The sequence below is a fragment of the Parambassis ranga genome, chromosome 16 (assembly GCF_900634625.1).
Source record: "Parambassis ranga chromosome 16, fParRan2.1, whole genome shotgun sequence".
NCBI lineage: Eukaryota > Metazoa > Chordata > Actinopteri > Ambassidae > Parambassis > Parambassis ranga.
The window spans coordinates 17,297,720-17,321,305 of NC_041036.1; the positions used below are offsets into that span (position 1 = coordinate 17,297,720).

Below are 23,586 nucleotides of genomic sequence, written 5' to 3' on the forward strand. Positions count from 1 at the left end.
CGTACTCGCTCCGTGATTGGTCAGCTCTCGGTAAGGACGGAGTACATATCGCAGCTGTAGATTCCATTTTGTTGCAATTCAGAGTCGGGAGGGAGAAGTGGTGTTTCAACGGCCAGTTTTAACAACAGAACAGCTTCGATGGTGACGGATTCGTAGGAAATATAGCTTGCTGTGCTTCCTATAAAATCCGCCGAAGGATTTCAGAAGCTAACCATACATTTATTCTGACGAAGGGCTTCGACAACCAAGCCTGAAGAAGTCGGTAAGAGACGCTTTCTGTGCTTCGTCGCCATATTGAGTCCTGTTTCTTTGTTTTGGTTCTCTGCCAAAGTTGTGTGACCCATATTGATAAAACTTAAAGGTCTTAATCAGTAGTTGGACATTTTAATTAGGAGCACGAAGGTTGTGGTAGATACTCGGTACAGCCTGGTGTTTTATGCCACATTTGACCGAACAAAGCCACGGCACAGCGGCTGCAGTTAAATCCAGAGAGTAGGATAAACATGTCGCAGTCTGCTTATGTAACAGTTTGTAGCAGCACTTGCATCCATAACAGCCTCTTTTATTATATTATTATTATATTATTAATGTGATGAAACGAAAATGTGCAGCTTTTTTATTATGATTTGAATGTGATGACGCACTTGGAAACGAGCATCAGTACATTTTTGTTTCTATTCGACGGAATACTACACCGCTGTGTGATCTTATGTTTATATTTGTTTAGCTTGTCTAACCGACATTTTGTTTTCCTGAAGGCCATCGACTTCTTGGACCACCGTGTGCCGAGGTGAATTGATGTTCAGCTCGGTTTCACGAGACAACAACGCTCATTGGCACATGAAAACCTCAGACCTTGCTGGACAAAAAAGTGCAGCGAGAAGTAGACAGAAAACTACTTCGAGGACCTGGGGCCCGATCGGAGGTGAAAGATTGAAGAGAGATCTCCGCTTCAACTTTCTGACAACAAAGAGGTGAGGTGGTGGGGGAGGGGCGGGGCCTGGCTGTCTGGTGTTCCTGCACGTAGGCCACGCGCTTGTTTTTATCGAACAGCGGTGCGTGTGCGCGTGCGCGCGCTGGACACAAATCTATCCTGCTGATAATGAAAATGTTTTTTCATTAAAACCCAATTATTCATAACGCTGCACTTTAGTAATGATGTGCTTTCATTGTTTAGGTGACACGTAGTGCAGCAGCAGCATGGGAGGTGGAGAAAGGTACAACATTCCGGTTTCCCACCCTGAGCGCCCTTTGCCCAAGAAGAACCACCAGCTTGGAAGGGCTAAGCAGAGAAGCCGTGATCAGAAGGGCGCAACAGGAGCAGTATCGGCAGTGGGAGTAGGGGGCCTTCACCATCATGGCCACCGGAGGAGTGATAAAGGTGCTGCCTACCACAGATCTCCGGAGGCGCGGCAGGCCGTGTCTGCAGAGAAGAGTGCTTCTGTCCGTTTTGCCACCAACTATGATCACAACTGGGAGGGTGCAGTGTCTCACCTCAACACGCTCTTGGCCAGTCCAAGCTACGCTGGGCCGAAGTTCAGCGAGCCACCATCGCCCAGCGTGTTGCCCAAACCCCCCAGCCACTGGGTATCCTTCCCAATGGGCTCCTGTGACAACAGGGAGATGATGGCTTTCCAGCTCAAGAGTCTCCTGAAGGTGCAGGCCTGAGATGCATAAAGCCAATGCCTGGACTGGGACTCTGCTTAGGGACCCACCCACCAGGAACGCCTCAGTGCTGCAATACTAATTCTTTAAACTATTGTTTTAAGGCTTACCTCTTTGTAGGCCAACAGGTTTTCAACATTCATTTTTGAAACCAATATTTTAAACATATTGCAGCCCTGCAGCCTTGCTGGTCGGTGATGTCTTTAGGAGAGTCAGACTCTGACTGACGATGAACTGGATATCCTTTGTATTTTCGTTTTGTTCTTTTTAATGTTGGCTGTGAAGGCAGATTGAGTGTGTTTTTATTCCAAACAAGGGTTGTAGAATAGGTCAGGTAAATTCCCATCACTTATAGTCCATTTCTGTGGACAGACATGCCTTTCATTTCCATAGGTTATATGATGATCCTTTGGAGTTACCTCTGAAACTTCAGGTGCTAAAGCAAGTTCATATTTGTAGCATTTCTCGACAAGGGCCACATTTGTTTTATGTATCACATTACTTGTTTGGACAAGAAAAGGCACTCAACTGCAGTTCTGCAGGGAAAAAAAAGCTATTTACTAGAGATGGTGGGTAAATGCAGATAAAAAGTTTAACCTCAAAGGAAGGGTAACAAGAGACCATGGCACACAGGCCCTGGACCAACAACTTCTGTATCCTTTTTTATTGCGCTGTGCGCACATGCACTATAGGAGTTGAGTGCGTCTAAGGCCGGAAACACTCTATCATAGCATTATTTTGTACAAGTCCTTTATGTTGTGGTTGAAATGTATGAGATGCTGTGTGTAACCAAAGCAATGTTTTGCTGTTTTTCCTTTTTTAAAAATACCCTCTCTGTGTGGTTGGCGATGTTGCCACTGCAGCTAAAATCATGCCAGCCCGAGTGGTGAACAGCTTGAAGCCCCCTCCCGGTGTCAGTGTTCACCCAGTACTCAGTTTCCCTCTCTTCAGGACAATGCTGCAGTTTTAACGTGCGGAAGAGGACCATGTTTAAATGTCGGACTGCTGAGTTTCATATCCTCTCAGTCGTATTACATGGTCCTGTTGGCTGCATGCGTTTGTGTTTCAAGGGGAGGCAGAGCCGAGGAAGGTTTCTGTTGTGGCCCGAGGGGCTCGCAGTGAGGCAAGAGGCTGGCGTTTGTGTTTACAAAATAGGCATCGGAGGCTAGCCATCCCATAATCACACTTGTTTCTGGCTATTGTTTACCCACTTTGCACTGCAATCAGATTTTTCCTTTTACATGAGTTACAGGCCAGGATGCTATTTAAATGATGGAGGCGCAATTGACTATCTTCCTATGGATTCTCTATTTTTGTGATTCAATCTTCTCTTGAGGCTGTTCTTGTTTTCCCTTTGCAGAATTTGAGCGGTTTATAGCCAGCGTGAAAGATGACAAAACAAAGTATGAGAGCGTGTTAGTGTACTCAAGAGCCATGTAAATAATGAAATGTATAAAGTTCTTGTAGCATATGTACATTGGCAGGCCATATTTGCGGTCTGTAAGACAAAAGTATTTTTAGTAATAACACTGAATGTATAAGGCATGCTAAGGACATGTCTTCACTTCAATACTGAAGAATATTTTTGTTAAAAAAATCTGCCTATAGCATTTGTCAGTACCCCGGCACTGTTCTATTTCCAGAAATCTTGCACATGTTTTTTATTGTTTTGTATTAAGCAGTGTAGGGTGACCAATGCTAAGTGCAAATAAGTAAAACTGCAACAAGATAGTAATTGGATTCTCAGGAGACTTGCATATGTACGGATTTGAGTATGAATGTGCTTACGTGCTGTAAGCGTGATGCTTTTAATCTTAAGTTGACAAACTTTGTGCCTAAGTTTAAACCCATGCTGAAACTTACTTTCATTAGGTGGCAATTCCAAAAATTTAACCAAATGTTTTTAATCTGAGCCACTTTCAGTCCTCAGCTTTTCTTCCGCCAGCTGATGACTGAATTTGTCTTCATGCCATTTATGTACTGCCTTCTCTCTCGGTTGTTTTAGACACTTTTCTTGCCCAATTTGAGTCGTACATGGCAATGTCTCCTTGTTCTAAATTTGAAACTGTTGAAAAATTGGCTATGAATTTGTCCCTCTGTTACAGTGTCACTGAATATCCTGAAATATGCCCTGTCTAAGATTATTAATTGGTGTTTTTAAAAAATGAAATGTAAAAGAATGCACTGATTTGATGACAAAGTTTTACAAAAAAAAATAAATCCCCTCCCCTTCCCCCCTACTTTTGTCTGTGCTTCAGTTTCTGCCGTCATAACCCACTGTAAGTAGAGTTTTGTTATTGTCCAAGAAAACCAGGTGGATGAATAAGGATGGTAAAGGTCTTCAATTCACTCACTGAACAATTATACATAAATGAAAACATTTTATCTTGAACGCATCACATAGTAAAATACTGAACACCATATTACATAATACATTCAGAACAGCAACTACGACTACCTCTTGAAATTAAAGTCCACCTGAAAGCAGGCCTATAATCCCAGGGTACGTACTGGTAAGTCTGGCCCTTATAACTTCATTTTTGCTTACATCATAAACCTCAGAACTATGCTAGAGACGGGAGACTCACTGACTTATTGATGTTGATTTTGCTAACTTCAAGTACAAAAATACCACTGGCAAAGCCGAACATCATTTTCGATATCATTACACAAACTGACTGTGCTCTAATGTTTCTTCTAGGGAAAACCATGTATAAAAATGTTCATAGCTTCTGCTGCTCTCGTTGCCTTGGTAACGTATTCCTTAATAATGAGATAAAAAAAATGCAAGCAGAAAGCCTTTACTCTAGTTATCATAGTCAAAAGGGAATCCAACACAGAACGGATCCAGAGGCCCAGTCAAGTCAGTGGCCCCCAGACTTGCGTCCAGCCCATGACCTGGAGCGGGAGCGGGACCGAGACATAGATCTAGAGTAGGAGCGTGAGGGAGACCCCCCTATTAACTGTTTTTGGGAGCTGGGGGCAGGGTGGAGGTCTTCAGGTGGGCTGTGGGACCTAGACCCTCTCTTTTTACCTTTAGGTCTGGATCTTGATGGGGAAGGGGAGCGGGAAGCAGAGCGGCTGCGTGACCCTGGTTCATGGTGAGCTCTATTGTGGTCATGGGGAGGACCTTTGTGCCTGGTGGGAATAACATTAAATATTCATCATACAAGGGCATAGTGAGGGCATAGTCTGTTATTACTGGAACATTGTAGGTACAAGTTAGCTTACTTCTCGTTTTCATGGCTTCTGCTCCGTCTACGTCGACTGTAGGGCCGAGACCTGTAGAATAGAACACAGTCAACTACAACTACTACTACTATCAGCATCTACCATTACAGGACAACATGTAGTTCTTATAATGGAACACTGCGGTGCCATTTTTAGTTTAAGATTCAGTATATTTTCAAAATTGCAAAGCATTCCTTATAATTAAAATCGTATAAAACCACTCACTCTCTAGGGCTCTCAGACCTCCGGGGGCGACGCTCAAAAGAGAGGCTCCGGGATCTGCGGCGATCATAACTGCGGCTCCGGGAGCGTCTTCCGCGATTATCACGGTCATCGTGGTGGGAGAAAGTGCGAGGGGAATGGCGCTCCTTAACCTTCATCTGGCTAGGAGCTTAAAGGACACATTTAGCAAATGAAATATCAAATATCAGGTAATGGTATTTTTTCAACATAGTAGGCTCAATGGTCATATTTATTTCAATATGAAGTGACAGTGACATACTCTTGCGGTCTCCCTGTGCAAACTGGATCTCAATCTGGCGCCCACAAACCCATTTGCGGTCCAGGTTGTGGAGAGCGTCCTCTGCGTCCCGGACATCTTCAAACATGCTGGATTGTTAAGGCCCTTTAATCAGGAGGTTGTATACTTGTGACAGACAGCTGCACACATGCACAACTAAAACAAAAGGCGACAGCCCCAGAATAAAACACACACAGCTATAGCATCAGTGAGGGGAAAAATAAGTCATTTAAGATACTTATTTTTAAAAACTCTTACACAGAATCAATGGGCCCATCTGTGATTTCAAATTGTGAAGACAAGACAAATATCGATGGTGATCAGATCTGGTAGGATACAAAACGTTTGGCTTGTTACCTTTAACATGCTTGACCTTTGACCTTCAGCTTGATCTTTATTTTCTTGGCAGAGGAACTTGAGGTTTGCTGCGTGTCTTTGCCCAATAAACACTTTGCCTTTCCTCCCTTTGGTAGACAAATGGATGTCTGGACGCTCTCTTTTTTTTGTCCTCTTTGCATCTTCATGTTTTCGTTCTCTCTTTATTTTCCAAATTCCACTACTGCTTGTGGCCTGGTTGTCTTTGGCTTGAATCTACTCTACAACCGCCTTTCAACTTTCTTTGATGTGGAGTCTCCAGAACTGTATCTTTACCATTCTAAGGCAACAACAAAAGAAATATTGGTTAGGAATGGACAGAGTGCTAAAAAAATACAGAAACATTTCAATGTAAAAGGGATAAAAACACAACAAAAAAATATTCCTCCATGTCAGGTCAGGTGTCAGTGAACCCACTGCAACCTAATTTGAATGATCTCTTAAAGTAAACACCATCAAATCCAAATGAATAGGATAAAGGATATTGAATGTAAGCAAATCCTCTTGGCCGCCGTGTATAGAAGTCAAGTGGAATGTAGACATCTACAACAGGCCCATAACGACCAAACTCACGCCGCAAATCCTCTGGCCTAAAGTGTCATAAAATAAGCACAATGAGAGCCTGGCTGGAGCCCTGTGTGCACGGTATACATGAGAGCTGGTGCCAACATAAGATATGAACATTTACCAGCACACAAACCCCACTTCCTAAGGTAGTAACATCATAATATCCAGCCAGCCACCATCAGATTCACACAGTCACTGCAGCCACAAATAACATGCGTTCCCTCAGAGTGTTACATAAATGGTAGGTGTTCGATTTGTCTTGTCTTGATTTGTTTATTCTAGTTATTTAATGAAGTATGAATGGATCATATTGTTGAATCAGGAAGACATTTTTTTTACTTTCCACTACACATAGTTGTCATAATAATAATAATAATGTTACATAAACGTTGCGTACTTGAATATTATCTTACTGTTTATGTTTCAGAACACAAACACACACGGCATCCTGTAACAGGAGGAGTAACTTCAGCTACAACAGTCCCGACAGCTTGTTGACAGATGTTAGCAAACATTATGCAGGAGAAATGAGTCCAATGATGAGTGTGAGCAATTCTCCCGAGCAGCCAAGGGTTAAAAATAAGCTACAAGTCGACTCTCTGCTTCTCTGGAGTCGCTCATACCGTCGACGTCACTGAGCTTATTTTGGTCATGACTGATGTTTGCTAAAAACCGAGCTCTACGTTAGCTTCATCATGCGTGCACAGACGCTGTAAGGGTTAAAAGTGACGACATACCTCGACTCGTCGGCGATGTTTCTAACGAACAGAGACGTGTTAGGAGGCCGCAGGTATCTCGCCATCTTCAGCGACACCCTGTTACAGGCTAACAGCTGTTTAACCACACAAGTCCTGACGCCTTACTGCAGCTGACACTACGTGGTCGGCGCGCTCTCTTCGCACTGCGCATGCTCAGACATTTGGGTCCAACAGGGTGTACTCTCACACACACAGTCGTGTTTCTAGGACTTCTGAGGACATTAATAAACTCATTCAGCGAACCTTAAATCTCCGCCTACATATTTATGACATTAAAAAATATGAAATGAATGGATGATTTAATGATGATTTGTTTTTAGGATTTGACATTTGTTCCCAAAATGTTCACTAAACAAGCACCGATGTTTTAATTACATCTAGCATGGGAACATAAACATGTCTTTATGGAACAAAGCATGGCCAGGTGCACACAGTGACGACACACACTAACCACATGTATTAAGCAACACCTTTATTTAAATAGACACTGGTTTCTTCACTGCAAAGCTTACATCTTTCTGCTCTTCCTGATGAGAGTTGTTGGGCCCATGGTCAAAGTCTGAAAAAGGATAAGGAAAATACAGAATTAAATCACAGCCGCGTAGTTTAACCGCAGATGTGTATTAGTAAAATGCACTTTACCTCAACCATCTCTCCACCCTTGATCTCCTGCATGTGGCAGAACTTCCCAGTATTGCAAACCATTTTGCCACCCTCCATATTGACAATGCACTGCAACATAAACGACTTATGTTGGCAAAAGATTTACATTTGATTTATTCAAGAGAAATAGTAGTAAGCAGGGTGAATTGGTAACCTTGAGCTTCTTGCCGTCCATGGTGGTGATTTCAGCCTCCTTGCCGATGGTAAAGGAGTTGGTCACAGACTTTCCAGGGGTCTTGGAGGTGATGACAAAGTTAGTGCCAGTCTGCTTGATCTCAGTAATTGGCTTGATGTCCTTGGCAATCTTGATAACATCTTCAGGGAGTTCTGTTGAGCATAACATGCTTTTTTTTTAAATTCATGCTCAGTACAGCTACAAAAAATATATTTCCTTTATATAACAATCTTTTTCTCACCCATGGCTCTGAGGAACTCCTCGTAGTTCTCCTGAGAGTAGACCTGCCATGTTCCATTGAAGTCCATGTTTTCTAGACGGTCTGAGATTCTCCTTCACCGAGGTGGCTGGAGGCTAAAACAGCTGAGTGAAGCTCAACACAATGTGGAGGCCGTCACCCTGCTGCTGCACCTTCTTATACACAAGTTCAATGGGGCCCAGTGCCATGTATAATGAATAACGGCAGCAATCGCTGCTGTTTGAACAACCTGGAGTTCACTTACTCCTGTCTGGCTCCACCTCAGCTTCCACCAAAGATGAATTCAAATGCTAATTTTTGTCACATATACCAGACATTAAATGGCTTAGATGTGCGTAACATGCAGATATACATGTATTTTTCATATGTGAAATGAACGTAAGGCAGTTTAGAGGTAGTGTTGCAGAGACAATACATGGACAAGGATCAAACCATTGATCGTGAACTTAGAAATCACAGAAGGATCAACACAAGAACCGGGCTGTTAAATACACTTAATATTTATTTAGGGGCTCATTCATTCAATAACGGATCTTAAGTAAATGTCATGAACCGAATGAACGTGCCTGACTAAGTGGGGCCCGGACAGGTTAATGACACTGCGGACCGTTTGCTTGTCTGTGTGGAGCTCATGAGAGTAATATGTGTTATTCATATATGAATGAATGACAAATCTGCTCGGTTAAAGCTCAGGGTTTGTGTGTTTGAGGTTTCGTGCATGTGTTTAAACACACAAGCTATTTTTCTATGTAATCTCACCAATCAAAGTGAGATTATGTAACTGAACTGAAGCCGCAAGAAGATAAAGAGCAGTGCAACAGTAACACAAACACATGATGACACAGAGTCAGAAAACTGGCACAATAATGTCGGTCAAAGTGATATCGGAGCAGGAGTTATCCAGCATGTCCTCACACATGAACACAGGAATGGATAGACTGTTGGTGACAACAATCCAAAACAAAAAAGTTAAATCTACTTGTGAGGCAACAAAGACTGGCAGAGGTCCACAGATGGGGTTTGGGGGCCGTTTCCTGTCACACTGCTGCATTTGCACAATAGTAACTGTGACGTGAACTAATCAGCTTATTAATGTAAGCGAAAACAATATGAAATTGTGTTATATCTAAGTTACATAGTCTCCATCTGTCTCTAGATAGTAGATTTAGAGACATCTACATCTATAATCAATACATTCAAATCACATCAAAGCAAACCTTACTGAATTCCCACCTTTAACCCATCTCCACTGCATTAGCTGGAGGCTTCTCTCCGTGTTTGTAAACACTCACTGTTACATCCACGGTTTCAGAACCATACTGGTTACGCACAAAGATGCTGTACTTCCCAGAATCTGCCATGTTGACAGAGTGGACAGTGATGGTGCTGCACTTTGATTCCTTAGTGATGGTAAACTGAGACTGATTAAAGATCTCTTTGTCGTTACGGAGCCAGAAGACCTCAGGAGCTGGATCGCCGTCGATGAAGCCCGTCAGACACAGAGTCTGAGGAGAGGATGTAACAAAATTACACAAATGACAGACACCAGTGAGGATCAAATCAAATTCCTGCCAACGTTGTACCTTTCCCTCCTCGATGGCTACCACATCAGGAAGGCCTTGTGTCACTTTGGCCCGATCTGGAAAAAACAAAAAAAACAAAAAGCAACCATAAGCACAGCTGAGTCTTTGACTGTGGACAGAATTGATAACTTGTTACTCACTTTTCTCAGCAATGGCCAGTTTCCTGTGAGATAAAAAGAAAGAATAAAAAAAGTCAAACAATAATATGTATTTTAAAGTAAAACAGGAGCCCCTGTGTAAACACTGTATTACAAACAGTTTGTTACCTTTGACTCTTGAGTGTTTTCTGTTAGTTAGCAAGCCATGCTACATGCCTCCTCTGCACATTGTGCAGCACTTACTTCAGCCGCTGGTGTTCCAGTAAGGCATCGGCAAAGGCTGTTCGAAATGATAAACATGTTCATGATGATAAACAGAAAACACTTAAACACTTAAAGAGGCTCTGACAGCGTGTTTTAATGGAATTTCCATATACCTTGTCCAGACAGGTCAAGGGACCGTTTGTAAGTGTCTTTGCCATCAAACATCTCCAACGTGTATTTGCCTTTATCGTTCTCTGTTGGGTTTAACATTTCCAGCCACACGTAGCGCATGTTGCTTCCAGGTTTCGTCCTGGCTTCTTGGTCGACCCTCTTCTCCCTGCATGCAAAGAGAACCTAAACATAAGCCAACTTATATACCTCACTGTACCAGCCTTAGTCCTAAAGATGGCCAATGACTTAAACTAATTTTATTATCACTATGTTCTACACTTAATATAAAATGTCTTTGAATGTTTAGTTTTTTTAGAAAGTTAAGGGAAGGTGCTGCTTTATACTAACAGCAAAAGCATCTCTTTAATTGTGAAGCGAGTGTTCCAAGATGTGCTTATGTATCAGAAATAGTGCAGAAGAGGTTTATAAACTGAGCTCAGACTGGACAACAATATCAACACTATCTAGGGTCATGAAGCACGTCAGCCTGCATTATATAGTTTATTTCTAATGCAGCGGCTATACTCAAAAGCTCCAGCAGATGGAGCCATTAGCCTAACTTAAGTCACCCTCTGTTAGCTTGCCCATGTATTAGCCGCTTCTTGTCTTGCCTGGAACTGTTGTTTTGTTGCAGTGGTCTGTTAGTTTTGTGTGTGTGTTACATTGTGCTTAAGTGACTGAACATAAGCTTTTAACCCACTCAAACTGAGCTGCTCTGATATGACTTAATGTCCAACCAGGAAATACTGACTATTTTCATTAATAAATGCACTGATGTGCTGAATATTTATTAATTTATTTACCGTTCAAATAAACAGAAATATTGAAGAAGCAGTCAATATAGAAGCATTACATTATATCATCATATTCTGCAGCTCTGGATACATCCACACTGCCAGACACTTTCCCTGGCAGACATTCATCTCTGCATCACTATGTGCTGCTACACCCTACCTGTCTTGACATATTCTGTGGTTCAGCTCTGTGACTGGCACTGAACACCAAAATACTGTAATGTTGCTGAAGCCAAATGATCTTCAGCGCCATGTTTCTACAATATGTGCAGTCGGGTCAGAGAGGTGCTTCTTGGCATGTGTTCTTACTTGAAGTGCCAGCTGGTCTTCAGGAAGCTTATATAATATTTGAATGAGCAGTAGAGCTTGAAACCTTCAGCAGTGCTCTGAATCCCCAGCGGTCCGGCTGACAATGCTGCAGAGAGGCAGAGCTTCTGATTATTTAATGCCACATGTCTGCTATATATCAGTTTCCTTGGTAATTTAAAGCTGTGTGTTTCTAATCTAGGAGCTTAACCAGGACACATGGCAGTTAAACAACACAGGTGTGTTATCCACATCCCAACACAATGCATCTGATGTAAAAAAAAAGTAATTATCACATTTCACATACTGTGTGTAACTCACCACACTGTTTACTCAGCTGCTGGAGAAGACGGTCGTACTCTACAAATGAAAAACAAACATTCAGTCTGTGTTGTGGAGCTGGATCTAACCACCTCATTTTATTATGAATAAGAACTCTGAGGCAATGCACATGAGAGTTACAGTGTGGTAAATATCTTTCTTTTAGAAAAAACTCAGGGATTGGATGTTAATTAGATATGTATTATATTTTACAATCCTATGCTATCTTTCACTTGTCTGTAAAAAACTTTTCCCCTCTGGGATAAATAAAGAAATTCTGATTAATAGTTGTCATATATTTGCAGAGAGGAGGTCTCACCATCATTCAGTAACTCCAAGGTGCTGTCATCCTCTCCTCTCCCATCAGACACAACGGCTCGGTATGAGCCTGCATCTTTCATTGTAACCTGAAGAGAAATCATATAAAAATGTAACACGTCCAAAACTTTTCTAATTGTTATTAAACTTTGTTTAATATCTCTAGCAAACACCAAAATACTGTCGATACATACTGCGTTCAAGATAACCTTAAAACACACTCCAAGGTGACACCAGGAACGCCTCAAAGTGAGACTTGTCTAGACTTAATCCTAAAAATGTCATCTGCCTGTCACTGTGTTTTATCTCCTTTTCCTTCTCTACAGCAGCTACAGCATGTGAATGTTGATGCACATTAGCCCGAGCTATTCTTATCTGTCAACGGAACAGGGAGGAAACCTTTAGGGTACCTGTGAGAATGTGAGTGTGCTGTTCCCGGATGACTTCTCATACACGGCCTCATTCACCTCCACACCGTCCTTAAACCATCTGAGAGATGTGTCCTTGTTTGTGTTTGTCACCTGTGTGAGGAGACAGAGGATAGATAATGCTGTTTGAACAGAAATCATCACTGATGCCAACGAGTGAGATAAAGCAGCTGAATTTGTCAGATCGTTAGTTTAAAAATAAGTTGAAAAGATGCTGCAGCAACCACACCCTTACATGATACCACTTTGCACCTCTAGATGGGCCACTGAGTCCACGAGAGTGGAAGATGTAGCACCATGATCTGGGCTTACTGTGGGTACTGCTCCGTTCTGCCACCTTGACTACTACTGGAACAAGTGAGTAACAAATGAGGCCCTTTGCAGAAGTGTTAAATTTGGCATAATTATGGGCATGGCCTCTTTGATTGACAGTCAGTCAACAACTCACAGCGCCTTACCTGTCTCTGCTCTGTCACACTGCACCTATTTCCTCTAAAAAACTATACAGGATGTAGATAGACATAGATGTTCCATCCATACAGTCTATGTGTTGGACACTTGGTAAAAACAAACCCTTGCTGGTCAAGTGAACTAATGTTTGATCTATGGACAATAAATTAGACTATCTCTGACTCCAGCAGCTCAGAGGGTGGGAGTTTTAAAGTGCTCCATCTTTGTTTTCACAGATTAGTGGCTCAGAGGCAGATGTTGCCATTCCTTGCCTTATTTTGTGCTGACAGAAATGCAGCTCTGTGGAAGTCCAGTCACTTCTAATCATAGGAGGAGCAGTAGTAATCCATTCTGTCACGTTTCTGCTTTGTATGAAGTACAGTCTCTAGTGTTATACACAGCTTCTACGTTGATTCAATGGGGCATAGCACATACAAACTGAATATCAGGGACAGCTACATACTACACTGCTCAAAAAATATGGAACACTAAAATAACACCTCCTAGATCTCAGTGAATTAAATATTCCAGTTGAAAATCTTCATTCATTACATAGTGGAAATAGTTGAGTGGAAATTACTCGACACAAGTCAAAATGGCTCAGTAGTGTGTGTGGCCTCCATGTGCCTGTATGACCTCCCTACAATGCCTGGACATGACCTCCTCCCAGAAAGCATCAGTCAGCTCCTGGACAGTCTGTGGTGCAACATGGTGTTGGTGGATGGACCGAGACATGATGTCCCAGATGTGCTGGATTGGATTCAGGTCTGGGGAATGGGCAGGCCAGTCCATAGCATCAATGCCTTCATCATGCAGGAACTGCTGACACACTTCAGCCACATGAGGCTGAGCATTGTCATCATCAGTAGGAACCCAGGGCCCACTGCACCAGCATATGGTCTCACAATGGATCGAGGATCTCATCTCATCTCATCAGTCAGGGTACCTCTGGCTAGCACATGGAGGGCTGTGCGGCCCTCCAAAGAAATGCACCGTTACTGAGCCACCACCAAACCGCTCATGCTGGAGGATGTTGCATACAGCAGGACGTTCTCCATGGGGCCTCCAGACCCTGTCTCCTGGTATCTCCTCCATGCTCTGGACACTGTGCTGACAGACACAGCAAACCTTCTTGCCACAGCTCTCATTGATGTGCCATCCTGGATGAGCTGCACTACCTGAGCAACTTGTGTGGGTTGTAGACACCTCCTCATGCTACCTCTAGGGGTGAGAGCACTGACCAAATGCAAAAGTGATCCAACATCAGGCAGAAAGGATGAGAGCAGAGACATGGTCTGTGGTCAGCACCTGCAGAACCTCTCCTTTATAGTCTTGATCATTTCCACCTGTTGTCTGTTCCATTTGCACAACAGCAGCTGAAACTGATTCACAATCAGTGTTGATCCTAACTGGACAGGCTGATTCCACAGAAGAGTGACTGACTTGGAGTTACATTATGTTCTTTAAGTGTTCCCTTTATTTCTTTGAGCAGTGTATTCACACATCACTCCTAAGTAAAAATTTCAGGAAGATTTCTCTTTTATTATTTGGTCATCACTAGTTGCAGTTTCTAATGCAATGTTACATTAGTTGTGTTATTCCTATTAACAATATGAAATAGTACCTTGCACTGTATAATTAATTCACAATCTTCATTTACACTCCATGACAAGAATTCCTGGAAATAGGGTCCTTGAAAAAAAACAGATCAAATTATTATCCACCTATGTAGAGCCATGGAAAATGGAAACATAATCTGCTGTTATCAAGATAGGTTATGGCAATATGATAAACATAACTGGTGTCTGATGCAGAATTCAAATTAGTAGGCACGTATTCTTCATTGTCCGAGTAAAATGTTCTGTGGACTTTGATTGGTGAACCTAGTGTGAAATTTTCTTCTTGCACAAGCACGCACTGGGACATTGACCTGTGATATAACAAATGAGTTATATCAGGGCTCTGAGCTCAGGCGGGTTCAGTAGCACAGGAAGCTTTTCTCTGCATGTGACTCCATAGTTAGAGTGAGTGAGTGCGGTAATATCAAAAGCTATGGTGAAAATTATATGCACAAGCTTAACTTTAAAAAAGCGATTTTGTTTATTAAAGAACAAATCACCCACTCACTGTGATACAACACAGCTGTCCTATTACAGTGACTGGTCTGACTGCGTTTGTTGTGTCTGAAGAGTTCTCACCAGCCTTTCTCTTCAGGTCACGTCTGTTTCTGTCAGCCAAGCGCAGCGTCTGACGGAACTCTGAAAAACATGTAAAAACACCATGAGATCGATGCAAAATAAACCCAAACAACAAGCAACCCAGGTAAAAACTATTGTAACTGGCTGTCTGCAATGTTTGAAATGTCACAGAGAGCCAAATTACACAGAACAGTAGATCACAGGGAGCTGCTATGGCTCTATTCTTAAATATTACCATATTTATCTATACTTATCAACCTCCTAGGCACCAAAAGACTCATATTTTTCTGTTATGACAAATAGGTTTTGAAGAATAACAACCTCTGCTGTGGGAGGAATGATGCAATTTTTGTTTTGTACATGCAGAAATAATACATTATTTTGAAGCACAAATTCTCACAATACAAAACTCAATTGTAAGTTATTACAGAAGTAAAACATTACTTTGTACTCAGCAACATGGTAGTTTCTTATCATCATTTACCATTATTTTAGTGTAAAACACCTAATCTGGCACAAACAGGTAGACAAACTTACATTTTACAGTCATTTTTCATCACAAATCACAACAGAGTGTTGTTTAAAAACAGTCTAGAAAATCTTTAGGTGGCAGAAATGGGGAGAAAACAGTCTTTACAGACATGTCTTACAGGTGCATTACTATGGTGTGTTTGCAAATAGTAATAAGATGTCATGTGGTTCTCACAATTGTGTGTTTTTCATTCTCTTTAATCGAGCACCCTTTGATTGTCCGTGCAGCCATTCCACCATCAATATTATAAATCAGTGTTTCGTTGCGGTTTACAGTAATGCTGGTAAGTCACTTACTTTGATCCACGAGGACCAAAGTGAACTGGTTCTTGGCGCGGCCGTCCTTCAGCTGAGCTGTGTACGAGCCCTCGTCCTCCTGAGAGAGCTGATCAAACACAATCTCCAGCAGACCTTTGGACTTGTCGAAGTTGATTTTGCGGTGCTGCAGAAAGAGCAAACAAACGTTACCACACATACACCGCACGCCTCACACGGCTCGATGTCACCGCATTGATGTTATTAGGAATCGGCATGCAAAAGCCTCTGGAATGACATGTGCAGACAGTAGATGAAAAACTCTCTTTTCTAACACAAACAAACAGGGACGCTGAGGAAACAGCCTTTGAGCTCATTTTCACGGCTTTTATGTTCATCAAGATAAGTGTATGCCTTGCATGTTGATAGGCCTCAGTCGTGGATGTGATTTGTGATGTATGGCAAGCCTAAGGGCCCTAATCAGCTAAATGGCTTTTGAATTTGCAAACCTCAGCTGTGATCATTTAGAAATAATGGGTAATCAGTACTGTTCAGATGGAACTCTGATACTGGGAAATAATGGTATAAATGAAAATGAAATACAAGTGATGAATGGAAGCTGCTGAATACAAAGCAGCCGTGCGCCTCACACAAACGCGGGCTGATGCGCCGAATGCAGCAGACGAGGGTTGTGAAACCACAATAAATATACCAGACTGTATTTGTTTGTCTCTGTGGACACATCAGTGCATGGTTCAATAACCTTCGCCTCAGCGCTGATTGTTTTAAACACAGTGCCGTAACATGCATCAGTGTTACAGACGTTTGTTCACATTTAGTTTACGCTCTTCAATGATTACCGACTACTGTCGGCTTATTTTAGGTCATCGGAGTTCAAATTGCATATTAGAATGGCTGGACAAATCTCAGTGCTTCTGTTTTGCATATTTCTTGTAGCTAGAAGTAATGCATTATTTTCCCTCAGTAATGGTAGTAATATTTATGACAACGCTTTTTGTTGTAGTTTCAAATAGCTGAGCAGATCCTGAGGTCATTTAAGCCGCATTAAATGAAAGGATGTCTCAGCCTGGGAAATGGTCTTATTATCTCTACATGGAAATCTAAGGGGAATGAGGCACCACCATGAATAATGATGGTTTGAAGAAAGTTGTACCAATTTCTCCCTTTCTTTAGCATACGCACAAAGGTACCCATTTCTTGTTTAGATGTGGGCTCCTCCTCCACCTACACCTCAGTTGACCTTTCCTCCACACTGCTCTGCTGCCTGGCGTACCTGCTCTTCATCTTTGCCAGCAGCCTCAATTTCCTGCTTTACAGGACATTTACTGAAACACCTACCAGCTGTTTGGATTCATTGTGACTAGTTATGATCAGAGATACATCCACCTGCACACTGATGTTATGACAATGACAATTGTAAATGTGCCACTTATTGTACATAAAAAAGGAGATTTGCAAGTTAATTTATTTGATTTGTTGCCTACTACTGCATTTCACTTAAAGGTAGGGTAGTAGATTTTAAAGTGAGAGTCTGCGAGATTTCAAAACTAAACACACGCCCCCTTTCTCTCAGAGCTCACCCTGAAGCCACGCCTCCCAATCACATGGACGTGCATTATCTGAAGACGACATCTGTGACTACGGCCATCATGCACGCACCTCCCTGGTGCGTGCAGAGCAGGAAGAGAGTGACAACCAGCCAATACTCCGCGCAGGGTCCACCTGGAGGATTGGCTGATGTTTTTATTGTTTTATATCTTCCACAGATGATTCATAATCTTCGTTTTAAAGTGAAACTGCCTAATAATTGGTTGCTATCGAATTGTAAAGAGAAGTTACACTAATTTAACAAAAAGTGCATCAGAATGAAATCTCCTACCCTACCTTTAAAACTATATTAAGGCCCACAAGAGTATTTATAGCATAAAATATAAGACATATATTTCCACTTCACGCATCATAAATGGTGAAAAACGGTAGTAGTACAATAATCCATATAATAATTATGCATTTTGTAGCTTGGCCCTAAATCCATGTAGCAGTGCATTTCAATGCTGTAGGCCTTCAACAATCCTAAAATGTTTATATATGGCATGGAAAAAGTGAATGGGCATGCACCAAAAAAAACAAGCACTTTTTTCACAGTCATCTAAAATCATGGTATTATACAGCATCTGACTCAAGATGACACTGATGCCAAGCTGTCTAAGAGCTGACCCTGACGAGAATATTGCGATGTGAATCAGCTCGGATAAATTGTTGTCCTATATCTCAAAGCAGCAACTTTGAAGTCAGCGGCTCAAGAAGTTCACTGTTTGTTGGATCCTTTCTTCCAGACTCTGACAGCACTCATGACCTCCTGAACCTTCTGAGCTAGTAACGCAGGATAACCCGCATCGTGGTTCTTACCGGAGTGCTGGAGATTTCACGGTCATTGAAGATGAGACGGAGCTCAGCAGTATTACTCAGACTCTCCGTCTGAAGCCAAAGACACACACTGCCTTTCTCAGAGACCTCCACCTGCCAGCCAGACTTCAATGCTATCACTGCCAAAGGGAAATGAAAGCCACACTAAATCAGTGCAAAAACACAAGTAGGCATGCGTTGTCAAAGAAATACATGTATATCATGCTTTATTCAAATTTCGGAGAACTTCCACATCGTCTTAGTGGTACCTACGTGGGTTTCTGACTTGCCAGCTGAGCTCTTTGAGCCGTTCAAGGTCTGCAAAACAGTACAAGAAAAGCTGAAGTATTGTCATCATGACTCACTTTTTTACCGTACCAGTGAGTAGAACGATGAATTTCACCTTATTTCTTTTAAACTAGAAAGTTGATTGAGAACACATGCTTTGTTGGATAAGCAACCTTGTGGAAGTGGCGGCACAGAGTATAATTACATGCTTGAGAGAAAAGCTTGATAATGTTAAAAGTAAAGGGGTCTGTATGTTCATTGCTGCTGCAGCAGGCTTCTCCAACACGACAGCTAAAATTTGACAAGACAGTTTCTTTAACCTGACCCTTCTACTCCGCTTCACCTCACTGGTTTCACACGCAGCTTTCAAAGCAACTTTACCGTCAGCAGTGAAATCGTAGCTGGATGACAGATGGGGGTTGTCACTCATCTCCACAGTATAGAGACCCAGGTCCTCCTCAGAGGGGTCTGTGAAAGTCAGGACTGACCTGATTGGACACATTTAAAAACAGATTCATGTGTGCACGTGTGGTTTTTCCTTTTTTGCTGCAGGATGGATTAAAATAAAAAAAGATGAATGCATACTCCTGAATGTTTAAATAAATGCAGGGTTTACATGCCTATAAATAAGTCCCAGCATTTATTAGGAATCCACGCTGGAAATACTCCAAAATGTCAAATTTAAAGAGCAACATAAATCTCTTGTTTGTCCACAATCCAGGGATTTGGTGGCATTTATTTAAATGTGAGTTCCAGAGAGATGCCGACTGATTAACAGCTAGAAAGGGCATTCAATCCAACATTTTTAATTCCTTAAAAGGAGCCCATTTTTTTTTGTTCAAAAAAACACAATGAAGTAAGAATGCTCGGTCCATGCTCCAGCTGAACAACCTACCTGTTCTTTTTGGTCGTTTCTGTCATCCTCTCAGCTTTGATAGCGTCTGTGTAATTTCTGCTCCAGAGGAACTTGCTCTCGTCGTTCATCTCATTAGCCTCGTAGCCCAAAAATATGAAGCCATCCTCATCCACACCGATTTCAATGTTTTGGGTGCCTGAAAGAGCCATGATGTTATCTGAAATATGTTTCTATTTACACTTTTAAAAGTCCTTTAGCACTGCCAGGCTGTATACTTTGTATAGGAGTTCACGTTCTAATGATGACATTAAAATCCAAACTTTTTGCATATTGCGTGTGGAGCAGGGTGACCCTTTGCCTTCTATGTTAGGCCTCAAAAGCCATGATAACTCACCCGGTTGGGTCTGAGCGACAACTGGCTCAGAGGGCAGAGACGCACAACCCACTCCCGCTGCATTGACAGCCGAGACACGAAAACGGTAGATCTGACCTGTGTGTAGACCCGTCACCTGGATGCCATAAGAAACACATCCAATATTTACCAGTTGCTGCCGTAACTCATTATATTGCCTTAACATTTGAGTCCACAGACACACAAAAACGAATGATGGGTTTTTAGACTAATGATGCATTTATACTTTATACCCACCTTGTAGTGCGTATCAGACGTTGATGTGTCATTCAGAGCGGTCCACTCCTCCGATTGTTCACCCTGGCTGATTTCCAGCAAAAAGCCAGTGACGGGGCTTCGTCCTTCATACAGCGGGGTCGCCCAGAGCAGCACCAGGGAGTTGTTTCTCACCTCTCTGAGCTCCACGTCATAGGGGCAACCTGACAGAAGGGGAGTAAAAGCACAATTTTACACAAGACAAACACTCATAGTTGAACCTAAGCAAACAGTTTGTCACAACAAGACCTGCCAGAAATAATTAGAGTCAAAAATGAGCACAGTGACTTTTCTTAATTTACCCGCCCGACTTCATGCTGCCACATGGTAGTTCATTTGCTTAATGATTTTTGGTCACTTTTGAATTATTAACGGCACAGAGGAAAGTCCATTTGCCAAGATTAACGAGCTGCGCTTTTAAAGTGGCATGTTTGAGAGAACCTCCCTCTCTCACTTTCAGTATTAATGACACGTGAAGCTAATGTGAGCAGGGCCAGAACTGCTGGGCTGTATGCACTCTGTCCTATGACAAGTTTTTAATATGACAGGAGTCACAGGCATACTTATTATATTCGCTTCCTTTACTACTGGGCAGACACCACAGCTCAAATGAGAGGATGGAGGTTAAGAAATGTCTGTAGTTTAAATGAGCAGGAACAACCCATTCTTTAAGGACACGTCGGCCACTGAAGCTACATGGAGGCTGCCCTCATGGGGAATTTCTTCCTGCAGACATTTCCAAGAGTTTAAATCGAGGAAACTGGACTCAAGGATTGTTTTTTAAAGACGTTTCGCCAAGTGGCGAATGAGAGCATCCACAGATATTCCTGCAGACAGTACGCAGGGCTGGAAACGTGCATTCACATCCCAGTCTTTAATATTCCTGGCTCCTGTGAGATAGGTGCACACATTTAAATGGTGTAATTTAAATTAAAAGCAAACATGGCAGTGAGTAGTGATGGGTTCTGCGGTTGATGGATGGTGTTTGTTTCTATCTCACCTCCCTTTCCAAGCCAGGGTCAATAAACAGATAGCCACAGCTAAGGAAGTTATTGATGGAGGCTGAACCGCTCTTAAATTACTTTGATAACTGGTTTTTAAGGTGCCCGTTAACACATTTGTTTGGTTTGATTAAAACCAACCTAATTAAAATGAATTAGTGCAGTTTGTCTGAAGCTGCCATCTGATCGTTGATGTGGAAACAAGTACCAGGATGCTAGGCAAACATAAACTAAAGCACACATATTTTGTTTGTGTTTGAACCAACACAGCATCTGTAATTACATCCTTTCAGCTCCCCTTCACTCAAAAATAGGTCGCTTAATTTGCTTGAGTTACAGAATGATGACTATTAAGATGTCTGCTTGTGTTCTGAGGAGGGGAACGTTTTTTTTTTTTTTCACGCTAACTTTGGTTCTGATTTTGAAGTTTTGGTCACCTGGCTCAGGCTTTGTCCACTTCTCACACAGGAAGGCTTCACTGGCTTCAGAGGGTTTCCCAACACCGGCCACGTTGGCAGCAAACACACGGAATTGGTAGAAACGCCCACTTGTCAGGTTGCACACCTGCAGAAATAGATCAGGATCAAAAATGTTGATAAGAAATGAATGTGGCTGAAGAGACGACAAAGAAATGTAGCAGAAAATATTTTTGTTTCTCTTTACAAAACATGAAATATATAACACATGTTGATATCCTATCATACAGAAGTGAAACTCCTCTGCCTGTACCGTTACACCTCTTCTGACTCAGGCAGGTATTTTAAATGTATTATCTCCACTGCTGCTGCTGCTGCTGCATTTCAGAGCCCTTGGGACACTTTTGCTTTGGGAAGAGGAGGGATTCAGCCTCATTGATCTATTCATTGATCTTCCTATTCAGAGCCCCTTAGACCTTAAGGCCCTTATCACCTCTGTGAACAGTTGTGTACCTCTGCTCCTGCTTTCGGCTCCCTCCCTGTAACTAATTGACACAACCAGAGGGAGCTTATTTCACAGTAACTATCTAAAAACCAGGGCCTCACACCTGCCTCCCCCGTCATTATCTCTAACCACATCTGATACGACATGCTTCGTATCAGATCCAATACAGCAAGAAATGCAAAGGTGGTCTGTAAAAATAAGTTCAGGAAAACACAGCGTTCGACCACTAGATGGCGAACAGGGTGCATTTGATGATTTTGCACAGCAGGTTATAAGAAAAACATCAGCAAACCTGTGCTTCAACTTCACAACACAGTAAAATGGCTCTTTAGTACAATTTTGCCTTTGCTGGAGTTTTCTGCTATTCTTCCCTTCATGTTAGAGCAAAATATTTTAATACAATATATTTATCTGTCAGGGTATAGAGATGTTAAAGGGTGGTGCTGTCATTTTATTTTGTCATGTTGGAACTTTGAAAATGTAAAATTATACATTACATAAAAAGCAGGCTGGCTAATATTTATTTTCAAATTGTGTTAAACTGTTTCCTTCCATGCTTATACTTTTCAACACATCCCACACTAGGGTGTGGGTGTGTAAGGGTGAGCAGGCTGTCTCTGTATAGTTGGAGTGTTGTTTTGTTTTTTGTTTTCTGCATGTTTATGTCAAATTAGAACTGAAAGACATTTCATTGTAATCTATGTACTGCTTGACATTGAAAGAAAACTACAAAAGGTTTACAATAGTTTGTGGTCCTATGAAGCAGGATCACTGATAGTTAAACTAAGGAATCTTTCATGCCAAAGTACACAACCAACCAGGAAGAGAAAATCAACAGAGCAGCAGCACAATCAATGTTCTAATGACTTGATTTGCATCCAGGAAGGCTGCACCTTGAATAAAATGACAGCTTGTGCTGAAAATAGATATTGTGATTCTTTGTCCATGTTTTTCCACTTCTGCTGCATGTTCTACATCTGACGGTTCCTCGTAGATGTCCAATCCTTAATATGCGCTCCACACCATGCAGGGCTAATCTTGATACACAGTGGCACAGTAAATTTCCTTCTAATTGGCTTTGCCTTTGTTTTTTCCAGGAGCTAAAAACAACCACTCACACATAACACATTTGCACAATGTCTAATTACAGAGCACCTGTAATCTCTCAGACACAGGTTAAAGATTTAACTTTCCTCTGAGTCTCCATGGACACTGCTGGTTGCCTAGTGACGCAGCCAGTGAGGATGAGGGAGCTTTAGCCATTATTGCCATTGTTTTGAGGCAACTGCAAAATTGTATTAGTAGAATTATATTTAAAAAAATCCTTACAGAGCTAGTGACCACACATCTTTTGTGTTGCTAACTGAGGAATTTCTGTGGATTATTTTCACCTTGTTATTAAAAGTAGCTAAAATATTTTTTCTCATGCTGCGCAATGGAAGTGACATGAAGCTCCATGTGTGTTAACCATGTTTGGGATGTTAATCTAACCTCTAATACCTTGTTTCTATTTGCTAATCAGTTCAAACACCGGCTGACTTCTGGCAGACATGTCA

The 23,586-nt window shown here is 41.9% G+C and overlaps 4 protein-coding genes across 8 annotated transcripts in view; 1 reads left to right on the forward strand and 3 right to left on the reverse strand.

The window, feature by feature from the left end:
* Window positions 1–66: 66 nt before the first annotated feature.
* pnrc2 (proline-rich nuclear receptor coactivator 2) lies at window positions 67–3,905 on the forward strand. The gene is made up of 3 exons (XM_028426142.1): window positions 67–262; window positions 759–974; window positions 1,178–3,905. The coding sequence occupies exon 3, from the start codon at window positions 1,201–1,203 to the stop codon at window positions 1,666–1,668; it is 468 nt and encodes a 155-aa protein (XP_028281943.1). The 5' UTR covers window positions 67–262; window positions 759–974; window positions 1,178–1,200; the 3' UTR covers window positions 1,669–3,905.
* A 121-nt stretch (window positions 3,906–4,026) lies between these two features.
* Window positions 4,027–7,246, reverse strand: srsf10a (serine and arginine rich splicing factor 10a). 3 transcript variants are annotated; one of them, XM_028425443.1, is made up of 6 exons: window positions 7,096–7,246; window positions 6,277–6,381; window positions 5,399–5,502; window positions 5,122–5,287; window positions 4,900–4,947; window positions 4,027–4,803 (listed from the first exon to the last, which is right to left on the reverse strand). In XM_028425443.1, the coding sequence occupies exons 1-6, from the start codon at window positions 7,158–7,160 to the stop codon at window positions 4,530–4,532; spliced, it is 762 nt and encodes a 253-aa protein (XP_028281244.1). In that variant the 5' UTR covers window positions 7,161–7,246; the 3' UTR covers window positions 4,027–4,529. The 3 variants fall into 3 exon arrangements, with proteins under 3 accessions (XP_028281244.1, XP_028281243.1, XP_028281245.1); XM_028425442.1 differs by having other exon boundaries at window positions 4,897–4,947; XM_028425444.1 differs by lacking the exon at window positions 6,277–6,381 and adding an exon at window positions 5,755–6,071 and having other exon boundaries at window positions 4,897–4,947; window positions 5,399–5,494; window positions 7,096–7,233.
* Window positions 7,247–7,571: 325 nt separating this feature from the next.
* On the reverse strand, window positions 7,572–8,416 carry fabp10a (fatty acid binding protein 10a, liver basic). The gene is given in 5 exon segments (XM_028426158.1): window positions 7,572–7,675; window positions 7,759–7,848; window positions 7,934–8,106; window positions 8,196–8,280; window positions 8,282–8,416. Coding segments are annotated over 5 exon segments (519 nt in total). The 5' UTR covers window positions 8,402–8,416; the 3' UTR covers window positions 7,572–7,624.
* Window positions 8,417–8,544: 128 nt separating this feature from the next.
* myom3 (myomesin 3) overlaps window positions 8,545–23,586 on the reverse strand; it is a 66,071-nt gene continuing 51,029 nt past the window's right edge. For 2 of the 3 annotated variants that reach the window (XM_028426156.1, XM_028426155.1), the window contains 19 exons: window positions 21,547–21,673; window positions 20,091–20,272; window positions 19,836–19,950; window positions 19,481–19,637; window positions 18,967–19,073; window positions 18,571–18,615; window positions 18,301–18,437; window positions 15,913–16,057; window positions 15,085–15,144; window positions 14,511–14,578; window positions 12,419–12,529; window positions 12,010–12,097; window positions 11,691–11,729; window positions 11,373–11,478; window positions 10,272–10,435; window positions 10,138–10,174; window positions 9,937–9,959; window positions 9,797–9,852; window positions 8,545–9,718 (listed from right to left, as the gene is read on the reverse strand). In XM_028426156.1, the coding sequence (XP_028281957.1) occupies window positions 9,449–9,718; window positions 9,797–9,852; window positions 9,937–9,959; window positions 10,138–10,174; window positions 10,272–10,435; window positions 11,373–11,478; window positions 11,691–11,729; window positions 12,010–12,097; window positions 12,419–12,529; window positions 14,511–14,578; window positions 15,085–15,144; window positions 15,913–16,057; window positions 18,301–18,437; window positions 18,571–18,615; window positions 18,967–19,073; window positions 19,481–19,637; window positions 19,836–19,950; window positions 20,091–20,272; window positions 21,547–21,673 (2,037 nt within the window). In that variant the 3' untranslated portion in view covers window positions 8,545–9,448. Of the gene's footprint in view, window positions 9,719–9,796; window positions 9,853–9,936; window positions 9,960–10,062; window positions 10,175–10,271; window positions 10,436–11,372; window positions 11,479–11,690; window positions 11,730–12,009; window positions 12,098–12,418; window positions 12,530–14,510; window positions 14,579–15,084; window positions 15,145–15,912; window positions 16,058–18,300; window positions 18,438–18,570; window positions 18,616–18,966; window positions 19,074–19,480; window positions 19,638–19,835; window positions 19,951–20,090; window positions 20,273–21,546; window positions 21,674–23,586 lie in introns of all 3 variants that reach the window. The other variant, XR_003671928.1, reaches the window with a different exon arrangement.